The sequence below is a fragment of the Lissotriton vulgaris genome, chromosome 4_1 (genome assembly GCF_964263255.1).
Source record: "Lissotriton vulgaris chromosome 4_1, aLisVul1.2, whole genome shotgun sequence".
In the NCBI taxonomy this organism is placed as follows: Eukaryota; Metazoa; Chordata; class Amphibia; order Caudata; family Salamandridae; genus Lissotriton; species Lissotriton vulgaris.
This window is the reverse complement of record NC_141691.1, coordinates 298,246,114-298,258,319: the sequence shown is the minus strand read 5'-3', so window position 1 is coordinate 298,258,319 and position 12,206 is coordinate 298,246,114. Positions and strand designations below refer to the sequence as shown.

The 12,206-nt window shown below is 45.7% G+C and overlaps 1 protein-coding gene across 11 annotated transcripts in view; it reads right to left on the bottom strand.

Annotated features, from left to right (window-relative positions):
- Positions 1 to 328: 328 nt before the first annotated feature.
- The window catches only part of FGF13 (fibroblast growth factor 13), a 1,000,232-nt gene continuing 988,354 nt past the window's right edge, over positions 329 to 12,206 (bottom strand). For all 11 annotated transcript variants that reach the window (XM_086918621.1, XM_086918627.1, XM_086918625.1 and 8 more), the window contains one exon: positions 329 to 2,595. In XM_086918621.1, coding sequence (XP_086774747.1) covers positions 2,459 to 2,595 — 137 coding nt within the window. In that variant the 3' untranslated portion in view covers positions 329 to 2,458. The remainder of the gene's footprint in view (positions 2,596 to 12,206) is intronic.

Genomic DNA, 12,206 nt, shown 5'->3' with positions numbered 1-12,206 from the left:
CAGGGCTAACTCTTGCCTAATTTTGGAAGTGATCTTTGCAAATTCGGCCACGAATTTAACAGGATTGTAAAGTGTAGTAGTGTTGGTGCCAATATCTTGTTGCCCCCTTGAGTTACATTGAAAGGAAACACACCTGGTTCTAGGACTGGTTAAGAGGAGTAGAGAATGGATATAAAACACTTTCCAGCTACTTGAGATCCAGACAAAACTTTAAACCAGTCTTTATTACTTTGGACTCCCTTGTTACCAACCCTTTTCCACTTGTGACTTTGCCTCCACCAAGAACCAATAAAGAAAACCCTAAGAACGCTGTGAAATGATCTGGACATTTTTTTATACCACAATTTACTTTAATGGGCCAATGCTCCTATTTTCACCATGGTCTTTTTGTGTTGTATGTAGAGTTAATGCATTGTTACTATTATATATCTTCTTTTCTCTGGTTCATAGAATCTATATTTCTTGACAATTGTACACTGTGCTTCTTTATTTCTGCTAAACATCCCAACATAATATAATGTATCTGTCTGGTGTTCCTCCTCAGGAAGTTGGACTCTGTGGCTACCCCTCAGGCATGGAGCGGTCTCCTCGTTGGCCGACATTGATATGTTGGTTTGAACTTAATATATTAATATGGGAATTCTACTCTCCTGTTCTCTGAGGGTGTTTGTCAGGGGCTCCTCCAGTGAGTAATATCCAGCACTCATTACTTCGACCCATCCAATTATGGTGGGTCCATATTACCCGGGAGGGATCGACCGGACTTAGTATCAGGCCTAATAGACCGGCATTTGTAATATATGGACTTGTGCAGCTGAACTTCGGAGCGGGTATTTGCAAATCATCCTACTCATCCTTTATTCCTGTAGGCACATGAAAAATGGACATACTCACAAACAATACTTTCCAACTTGTATCTAGATTATCACAATACAATGGCGAATTTTGTTTAAAAACTAGGCACAAAAAGAACAGACTGAGACACTTTAATGTACACACACACATCCTTCGTTCAGGTAAACAGGGCTCCATTTGACAATATACAACCCCATATGATGAAATTACAAATTAAGCATCACAAACTACCATATGAAATCTGCACTACTTTATAAACGTCATAACATTGTGTTTAATAACTTTATTTGGTATGGAAGAAAAGACAAGGCTAAGAAACATTCAGCTAGTCTAATGAATCAAACATTTTAAAAATGATCTCAGTACAAATAGTTTATTTAGTGCATGTTTGTGGATACAACAAATAATAAGCAACTGCTTTGTTCAAGACAGATAAGGCTGCTTGACCATAATTTGTACATTTTGGAGCACAGATTCCAACATTTTTTAATGCACAAAACCTTACACATCATGCAGTTCTATTCCAATATTCCACCTTTCTCCCATGCAACAGATATGATGATTTAAATGGAAAGTAACTAAATGTAAACTATGATTCTGGAGCTTGTATGCAGCTTGGTGTGGGGTACCTGTCCAAATGCATCCTTGATTACCACATCCCACAATCCCAATACAATGAAATAAGATTTTCTTTTATTACAAACAAGACATTTCTTATAAAAAAACGTAAGTCACCTTAATGCCACAGTTTCTTTGTTTAGAAAAGAAGCCACAACAATCGTTTGACGTGACACACACAAATGGCATCAGGAGAACACTACACTACGTTGGAGGATACTTTCTTTCTTGAGGGTGGTACACCTCCCGTGGTCTGAAGCTGACACAACTCCGTTCCTACAGATTGAGGTTAGCACAAGAACTTGACCAGAGTACTACAAATCTATAAAAAGGTATATTTCATAGTGTTTAAAACCACAAGCACACTGTTTACTCGGAACTGAGACAACTCAGATCCAGCCCTGATTTTGGTTTTTAAAGACACAAGTTTAAGGACCCACTGAAGTTCAGAAAACTGCCTCTGCAGAAAATCAAAAAGTGGTATTGCTCCAAATTAAATAATACATTGTTACTCAGACTTAGATATAAAACCGTGAGCCAGAAAAGCAATACATTTGTTGTTATTGTTGCTTCTTTGCACTTACAAACACGCAATCATTAAATTGTCACTTGACACGCAAGTGGTCGCCGGTTCTTGGTTGGACAGCAACTTCCTTGACCCGTGAGTGCCATGCGATGCTTTACTTCGATTTTCACTAACCACTGGTGACAAGAGCAAGCAGGATCTTTTTCTCCAGATATTATTTTCCGCAGTTGTGTTTTTCTGGCTAGCCAAGTGTCTTCTGAGATGAGCAAGCGTATTCTAAAATAAAGGGATATATCCATTGGCAACCAAAAGTTATAATGGCCGATACAAGAAAGACCTATGCAAGTCCTGTGCCTTGTCCTGAATAACTTAACATTTGGAGGAGAGACTGCCTGCAAGAATTCAATAGCATCCAGAGGTAAAGTTCCATGTCGAGCAGCAGCTGAGCCATCAACCTGGCTACGTGGATTCGTGTTGACTCATAGATTTCCCGCCATTTAACACTCCAGAGTGACTTCTGCTTTTTGTTGGTGTCCCACTGCCGGATCTTGAAAATTCTGTGAGATCATGAAGAGATGGCTCTTTGTACATGGCCACTGAAATCGAAAAACAATTCAGAGTTGAGAAAAAAACAATGGAAATGTTTTTGCGTTTACACAAGCAAGGTTCTCCCAAAGTTGAACTTTTTATTTTTCATACATTGGATTCATACATTGGATAAGCATACCCGACCTCTATGTTAGATGTATACTGCAAAACAAAAATCCTTCAAATAATCTCAGCCACTGGTAATTAGTCAGCTCATAATCCAGTTCTTCATTTGATTGCTCACTGTGCCACTCCAAACATGGACCAACTCACCATAAATCAGACTTGGGCTGCTCCAGTAGGAACAGTGCATCCTGGACTGCCATGCCATATCCCTTCTGAACAGGAACAAAAGCAACCGCAGAACATTTCAGTCTGGATTTAAAGTGGCATTGATGAGAAAAAAACACAGCGGCATATTACCTAGGAAGTGGCGGTGAGAGGCGTTAGCCTCTTTGCCTTAACGCCTCTCGCCGCCACTTCGGAAACGCCAGGCTGCACCCTATTCTCAAGAATGTGGTGCAGCCTGGTGTTTACCCCTGTGACTGCCCTGAATCTCGCGACTTAACGCCAACGCAGGCACCCTTGCACCAGAGTGCAACGGTGTCTGCGAGCAGGAAGTTTTGTTTATGTACAGGAAGGTGTCTCTTCCTGTACATAAACAAAGCTAAAATACCATTTTGTAACTTACATGTGTGCTGCTTCATGCAGCACACATGTAAGTTACAAACTGGCATTCAAAAAAGGTTTGTTAATGTACAGGAAGGGACACTTTCCTGTACATAAACAAACATTGGCATTTTGCTTTTTCCATGTGTGCTGCACAAGGCAGCACACATGGAAAAAGAAAAAAAGAGGAGAAATGAACCATTTCTCCTCGTTTTGCAACCTTGAGACCAGGAAAAATCTTGTCTTGGGCTTTTAGCCACGTTTTGTTGTTTAACCCTGCCTTGGTAATAGGGCGCTGACCATATTGCCACAACAACGTCACAAAAAGTGACATTGTGGTGGCGATAGGGGCTTTGTAATAATCCCACAAAGTGCTGGAATGTGCCTTTGAGGAGTTGACGGTGGCTGAGATTAATTTGAGCATTCCACTCTGCTCTTTTTTGATTTTCACAGACGGATGTTGTAAGTCATATAGAGGTATTACCCCCATAATGTGGCATGTGGACGCAGATAGAGTGCCTTTATGAGATATGGGAAGTCTGGGTTGACTTGTAATATAATTTTAATGCACTGTGAGGGGCATTTAATTATTACAACCCACTATCTTTCTTACAGTGCTGGTTCGTTTTTAATTTTTTTATTATTATGTATTTTTTATCTCGCATTTGCCGTCCTTTCCAACCCGGTCATATTTTTCTGTATCTTCTCTCTTTTTTCATTTCCTAAGCATTTTTTTTTGCATTTTTCTACAGCTTTTTCTCTTTTGATACTGTTTCTCTTGTTTTTTTCTCCCTCTATTCCTCCTGTTCTCTGAGTCTGCCTTTACTCTTCTCTTAGCTCTTGTCTGCAATCTGGTCTTGCCTTTGAGCAGGGCTTGCTCTCTTAGTCAGTCTAGAGCCTCCTGCTGGATGCTTTTGGTGATGAACCACCTGAGACTCGCTCATGCTCTGCACCTGCTGCACATGAATCTTCAAGTCTTATCTCCCACTGGCCACTGTATGTCACAGAAGGATGGGTATCTTAAATGCTATGTATGTGCACAGGAAGCAAGGAGTGTGTTCATGCTTTCTGGAACATACACAGACCACTTATATGATAGTGGGCAAACTTAATGCAGACTCAGTGATGAAAGGCAGTATTGTGTATACTTAAGAATACGTGTCGTCAGGACTGCCATTAAGACATTGCCTGGTCCTGTCTGTAACACATGAATCAAAGGCTATTTCGCCGATGACAAACCGGGCCCTACTTCGCTGGGTTGATCATTATGGTAAGGGCTCCTTCAGTAACAATGCAGAATTTAAAGGATACTCACCTTAAACCCCTTTAGATGTTTTTTGTACCATCAAATGCAAGAATTATGTAGGAGGGTTACCCCTCTTTTCATCGTGGAGCCTGTCCATTTGCAAACTCTGAAGAAGCCTTTAATGGCTGCCTCTACCAAGCACCAATCTCATGTTTATATCTTTCGCCTCAAGAGAAGAAACCTGTGGCCACTCAGGCCGCAGAACAAGCACGGGTGGGGAGTTGCGCTTGGAGTTGTCCAAAGAGGTGTGGAGGTTCTTATGTGTCTAGACCCGCATGATATCTTCTAGCAGTAGACTGCAAATTACTTATTCTAAATTTCTAGGGGGAGCCTATCACCCCTTAGGCTCTGTGGACGGTTGGGCTAAGCGAGAACTCCAATTGAGACAGCTGTGGTGCAAAAGAGGTGTTTGGCATTTGGCCTGGCTCTGCCACGCAATTCATGTATACTGGTCTAAACTGTGAACTATATGTGATTGCGAGGTACCCATGGACCCAAAGATTGCTCTATCGGGCTGGGTTGGTTGGATCTTTATGCAGCAAAGAAACCTGACTTCCTCCTTTACTGTAATGAACAACTTGCGCTGTATGTGGACCTAATGCCACCCACAACCAGACATAGAGACGTTTTAAGTACACTGAAAGCTTTTCTACTTACCTCAAGCTCATAACACCATAATCACTGAATGAAAAAGTGATACTATGTGGTTTTCCATGGCTTGAGGGTTGGTTCCATGGACTAGTTTCTACATTTTGAAGTTGCCCTAATGGCGATTTTGTCTCCCTGTTGGCACATAATGGAACCTTGTTACTGCTTGCCATAATACTGTACTATGGGATGATACGGCGGTGTTTCCTATTTTCTTCACCTGACAATATTTATCAGAATGTGATTGTGATTTTCTTATTGGTAGCTGTTGATGTACTGTCGATTTCGAAATGATAAGCGTTATTCTTGGCCCTTTTGCAGGGACATCCTCAAGTTTTTACCTTAACTCTCCTCTATTCTGGCAGAGTGTTATTACCTTTTAGAACTCTGCACACTTTACCCCTGCTAAACCGTGCTAAAGTGCTTTGATCTCTCCTTTAACCTTGGTAGAATTGGCTTAAACCGCATTGGTACATTTATTTACTTTTATTTACTTGTAAGTGCCTAGTAAAGTGGCAGTACATGCACATCCTTCAAAATAAATGCTATAAGTGGCCCTGCAGCACTGCTTGCGCCACTTACAGAGACGGTGGCTGTTAACTGAGTAAGATCTCACCCCCTTCCACCAGTACCCTAAATTCCAACATTTAAAAAGAAAAGTTTACAGCTTTAGTGGTAACAGTGTACAAAAGGAAAAAAGCTGGGGTCCAGCTGGAAGAGTCTGCAATAGGCTGACTTCCACGTTTGGATGGATCTGAAGAGGAAGCAGTTGGCTGTAGGGCTCTTTAAAAGAACATGGAACACCATACTATGGGCCATGATATGTCAAGTAGAATTCTCTGTGTCACTGTGTTTTAGCTTTCATAATTTAAAACGAAATAATTGAATTGGATGGTGGAAAATTAGTGTTGGAAAGACAGACCGATGATGGATGGATGTAGGCGCATCTTACAGAGCCAAAGACTACAGTGAGAATCATATGATTCAAGATGTAAATCAATGTAATTTAACAGGCGATGTCTTTTATTAAACAAATTTTAAGTAACAGTTTGCCCAGTCTCGAATAAGATTAATGTGGTGGGTGAAACAAAGCTCATTCTGGTGCTCTAGAATTCTGAAACCTCAATAGTTCACGGTGTTGACTTTGTAAAGTAGGCAGGGCCGGCTCTAGGCTCATGGTGGCCCTGTGCAGGGAGCGTAGGTGGGGGCCCCGGAAGAGGGGGTGAAAAAAGCGACATGTCACTCCCTTTCACACCCAGTGACATCACAGGTGTGCCTAACCTTGGACTTTCGACTGCCTCTTATTTACTGCTGAGGTGTTATAGAAAGAGCAAGAAATGGAGACAACAGAAAAGTAAACAAAGCTCCACGGGCCCTCTTTAAATTCTGTTCTTATCTCTCTCTCTTCATAAGCTGAATGTGTGTGGTGTGTGTGTGTTTGTGTGTGTGTGTGGTTGGGGGAGGGGTAAACGTAGGGGATGGGGGAAGGACTTTGCTAAGGAGACCGGTCACCAAAGGGCAAGGTGGAGGTCAAAAGGCAACACACTGTAGCAGGTGCTTCCACTCTCTCCCAATCTCTTTGTCAGGAAACCGACACTGCTCTCGAGAGTAAAGCCTCTTTTCAGACTCGTTAATCATAAATTGCCCTGACGTATACAAGTGTACAGCCGACGCATGCACAAGTGCACGAAGGGCAGGCGGTGCAACAGAACAGGTGTTCTAAATGCAATTTAGTGGTCGCCCGATATCCTCACCTTTTACCCCCGCCCCTGCGCTCCTGCTTACTGCTCTGCACTTCAACCTGTAGAGTTGTAAATGCAGCGCGTATTCAGTGCAGTCTGGATCAGGTAATGGCAGCGACGCTCCGGGCACCTGCTATGTCTGGCTTGGGAGAAGCCTCAGGCCAAGGTGTGCACTATGTGATTACACGTTTACAGCACAAGTGAAGCCCTGCGTGTGTTGCTCTGGGTGATGACATTCACTTGCAGACAAACAATGAGACAAATGGCAGAGAAAACAAGAAGAGGTAGTAGTGAGCATACCACCGGCCGACTCTGTTAAACAACTTTAGTGGGGCATTAAAACATGAAAATGGCAACATACGAACAATAACATACAACACGTTCTGCAAGAAAAAGTGATATGCATCGATTTTGACATTCGAAATGCGCCAACAGCGTTGGTTGCGTTGTTGAACCTCGAAAGCATCTTATTATCTGTGTACAAACGGGATTCTGTATACACTGAAAAAAATGGGTTGGTGCTTATGGAGTAAAAATAAATCTGGCATTTCACATAAAAACTGCGAAGTTCTGTAGGCAAGATAAAGCGTAACTTCTGACGAAAATACCTTGCTGCATTTAGGCAGCCTCTGACAGAGCACCAGGCTGAAACATCTGCAAATAGCACAGAAAACCCCTGGCACTGAAAAACCATCGCTGGCACTGCTCTAACGTTCTGTGGGACTGTATAAACATTGCTCTGGCACCCCAACAACACCAAACAATCACTTTCTGGCCGTATAAGTCAATATTCTGTATTATGTCAACAATTTAGGACAATGCATACGGTAACTCTGGAACTACACCCTGCATAAATTCACACTGCCCCTCGTAGTATACGGACACTGCCCCCTGTTGTGAAGGAACACTGAGCCCTGCACTGCTATGGCCAGTATTTCCTTAAGTGAAATAAAGCCGTCCCAGCAGTAAATCGACACAAGACCACGAGGTGCATTTGAGCTCACATCATCAGTGCACGTGCACTGCCACAGTAGTGATTTGGCGTGGCTTCCTAAAGAGAGTGGACACCCGACTACGCAGTTAAGGGGCAGTGTTCTTGTAGTGACCGTTGCCTGCCGTGCATGAGCGGGCACTGCTTGCTGCAATAAACGGACGCTGACCTCCCGCGCTGACCCGTGGGTTTTCACTCATGCTTTGCTGCTGCCCCTCTTCGCCAGCTGCCTGAGGGGGCTGCTGACCGCTCCGGGTTCTTTCTGCTTCTGGCTCTGGAAGCCCCCCATGCTGCGGGCTCTGCAGTGGCTGTCGCCGCCAGACGGAGTGGACGGTCGGTCGCTTCCCGTGCCGGACCGCGGCCTGTGCGCGATACTCCGAGCGGCCGCCTAAGAGCATGAGCAGCAGGTGCAGTGTTGAGCACTGCGCACTGCGCACAGCGCGCGGCGCGGGGGCTGTCCCAGGGCCGTCACGTCGTCATTGGTAGTAGGACTAAGATTGACGGCCCTGGGACCCAAACTGCTGGCTGGCTGGCTGGGCAAGTCAAGTGAAACTGAAATTAAACAACAACCCTGCCATTGCTAGCCGCCGGGGTCGGACCCGGAGGCCGCCAAATCCTGCCAGGGGGCTGCCAGAGCCACGACGATCCTTCCGATCCGATCCTCGTCGTGGCGGCCCCTGGGGTTTGGCGGCCCTGTGCAGGTGCACAGTTTTCACATGCCTAGGGCCGGCCCTGAAGTAGGGTAATCATGGCAGACTTAGATTTAAGCGGGTCAGTATTTGAAGTTAAAGAGTACATCAGCGATTTCGTTTATAATACGAATAACAATTACCCAAAATCTAGTGATGGTCTCATAATAAGAATATTTCCAAATAAGAAAATAATAGAGGTACATTTAAGTCTTCATTCAAGACTAAGTAAATATTAGGTGTATGACACTAGTGAACTTCATTTTCAACTGCTGCATCCATGAACGCTATGATCAGATAAGTGTTTTTCATACAATTAGCTGATAGGAAAAGCATATCCTGCCCTGAATAGCTTAATAAATCTAGTTTCATTGTTTAAAAACGAGTTTCCTTGATGAAGGCCATGTTGCCATTGGCCCTCGCTGGTGCAAAATTAGTGCTGGAGAGGGTAACCCGATATAGATGAGCATAATGCTGTAATGGGTCATTGAGATGGCGCACACGTTTGCCAGTCTGCAAGACATTCCCTAGGCCCTTCTTCGGCCCTGGCTATGAGACAGGCGTAGCAACATTAGTGAATGGGATACAATGTTCCCCTCTGCAAGAAGTTAGTTTCTCCTTCCCCCTACCCCCACACCGCGCTCCATCCACCACTACCTCCACAGAGACTGCACAATACATTTATCACCTGTACAGAGAGAGGTGGGAAATGTATGCAATAAACCCCTGGAATTGGGAATTTTATTTGGGTTTGCGACTGGTAAATCTGATCCCACATGGAAATTCTGCATTCAATGGGGTTTACCTTCTACCTCCATGGTACTGGCACTGTGCTCCCACACAGTAACATTATTTTCAAGCATTAATTTAAAACTCCATCAGTATAATGCAACTTGTAATCAGACCCTAAGTGTTCTTTGAGCCTATTTTGCTAATTGTCATCAGTATAACTAAGGATGGAAGGGTATTGCAAATTCTCTTTTATAATCATAGAAACAGTTGTCTCTATAAAACCTAATTACAGTTGGTATTTGTTGAATGCCATCTCTAACCTGTAACTGTTTGAAGTGATACAATGAAAGCAAACGCACCAAGCCTGTAAAATGTTATCAAATTTGTTCATGCAGAGCAGGACAAGTAGCATTCATTTTCCTTAATCCGGGAATATAGTGATTGAACATTTAACCCGTTCAGTGCTTCGAACGTCTAACGGTCGTCGCGTGCACTACCTCGCTAGTGCTGCGCGCGACCGTTGGACGTCCGAAACCCGTTAGCGCAATCGAACGTCCGCACTGGGGCGGAATGTTTGCGCGCGCTTAACGGGTTAAGAATTGTAGTAAGCTGTTGGTCAGGTCTTCTACTACGGAAAACAGGATGTTGTTTACAAAAATAGAATTTACTGATGAGAGACTGTAGAACTAATGCTTGCAGTGAAAACTGCTACCAAAAGTGCATGGATTTAAGGACCAATTTGGCATTAAATGAGTTGGCTCAATGCACATGGGCAACCAAGCAACATTTATAGTAATCACTCTCGTTTGTGGAATCTAGTTTGTTCAGTAGAAAACAGTCTTAACAGACATGGGGGGGTGGAGCCTTCTCGCGACCAAGATGTCCGCTTGAGCCGAGAGCTCCCTGAAACCGTCACACGATCCTACAACCATCCTGCCGCTGCGCTGTGCTAGCGCCTGATACCTGTGATCACTGAGCTCACGGGCCCTGCAGGTACATTTTGCAGTGCTACCGACAGCTCTAGGATGTTCAGGGCCAAAGTTCTGGCGTATGATGTGAGGCGGCCAGACTGGGCCTGAGACACCGGGCTCGAGTGAGAGGCGGAGGTGGCAAACGATCTGACCGGCAGCGGCTGGGATCGAAGTGATGGGCATTCAGCGCGGCTGTGTGCTGACGTGGTGCCCCCCGGCCTACAACTCAGTGGGGTGATTCTGCGGTGGGCGCCTTCTCTCCGATGACGCTGGTGTGGAATGCGGAGGTCCTCCGGCAGACATGCTGAGCGGCTGAACTGGCTAGGGGCCCATGACGCAAGGAAACCGGAGGAGCGGGCCTGGCTGGGCTTCGCGGGCGTTGCGACCCATGCGGGGAAGATACGGAGGTTGTCCGGAGACACGCGTCGGCGGTGAGCCCCTACCCCTATTTGGAACCACAGGCAGTCTGGGCTGAGAGGATCCAACAGCTACACCCATGAGGCCGCCCATTTATGCTCTCTCACTCCCGAATGCTGCAGGGCCTGTGGCTGCAGCATGATCGTCCCTGTGCCGGTGGGGGCGCTGGGGGTAGGAGGGCAGGAGGAAAGGAGACGGTGCACTTATTTTGTGCAGGTTGACTGCTGAGCTGTGGATGTTGTGGCTCAAGACCCCCTGTCAGCTGGCCACTATAGACTACTAGAGGGAGGCTGTGCTGCCCCTGGGGAGATACGCCTGTGCTACTGAAGTCAGGAAAGGTGGCCTGAATTACCTTTCAAAACCTGGAGGTTCGCTTGAGACCTAGTTGCAGACTTAACACTGATACCCCCTTGAGGCTAGCGAGGTGCCACGGGCCACTAGGCCACTGTCTGGTATCCCCTTACCAATGCAGTGAAAGGTCTTGCGAACCCACCTTCTCATTGGCATCAGTGGGGTTGAACTGGGGACTCTGGGCGACCGGAGTTGAAGGAGCGCTCTGCCAGTGGGGCGCTGACGTGCAATACTCCTGGAGTTCCGCACCCCTGACTGTGGTGTGATCTGGTCACTGTCTGCTGTTGATGCAGATACACTTTGCGGAGATTCGGACCTGAGGGCGCATTGGTGCCTTCAAAGGCCAAAACGGGCAAGGTGGACAGGGCACAGCCAAAGTTGTCCTTCGAGCAGAAGATATCCAAATCCACTGACGCTGCCTCCGAGGACGGAACCAGAGACTGCGAGCAGCCTGATGCAGACCCTAGGCAAGAGATACGAGGCCTACTGTTGACCATGGAAAAGAATTTGCAGGGGGGCATCACGTCCCTTGGCTCTAAGAAGGAAGTGCTGTCCCATAGAATGGCCCATATTGTGGAAAGGCTGGACATGCACGCGGAGAGACTTGACATGTCGGTGCATCGACTAACGGAGACAGAAGAAGTGCAGACAGCCTTGGATACTGAACACAAGCAGCTTGGCAGGGTTCTGAAGCTCTTGCAGGAAAAAACTGAGAACTTGGAAGCACGTTCTCAACGATGTAACCTGGGTTACATCGCGCGGGCCTTCCAGAAAAAAACCAAATGGCAACATGGAGATTTTCATTGAACGCTTGCTGAAAACCCTACTTGGTAAGTCTTCCTTCTCTGATATGTTTGTGGTGGAGAGGGCGCACCGCTCTCAAGGGCAGAGGCCTCCTCCGGGGGCAACTCCTAGGCCGATCATCGCCAAACCACTTAACTCCTGCGATAGGTATGTCAGGCTGAAGCTGGCTAGAGAGAAACAACCACTGCGACAAGAGGGGTCCACGATCTCTCTTTTCCCAGATTTCACAGCTAGGGTCCAAGAGGCTTGATGACAGTTCACTCCAATGAAGAGACAACTTCGCAAATTGAGAGAAGACT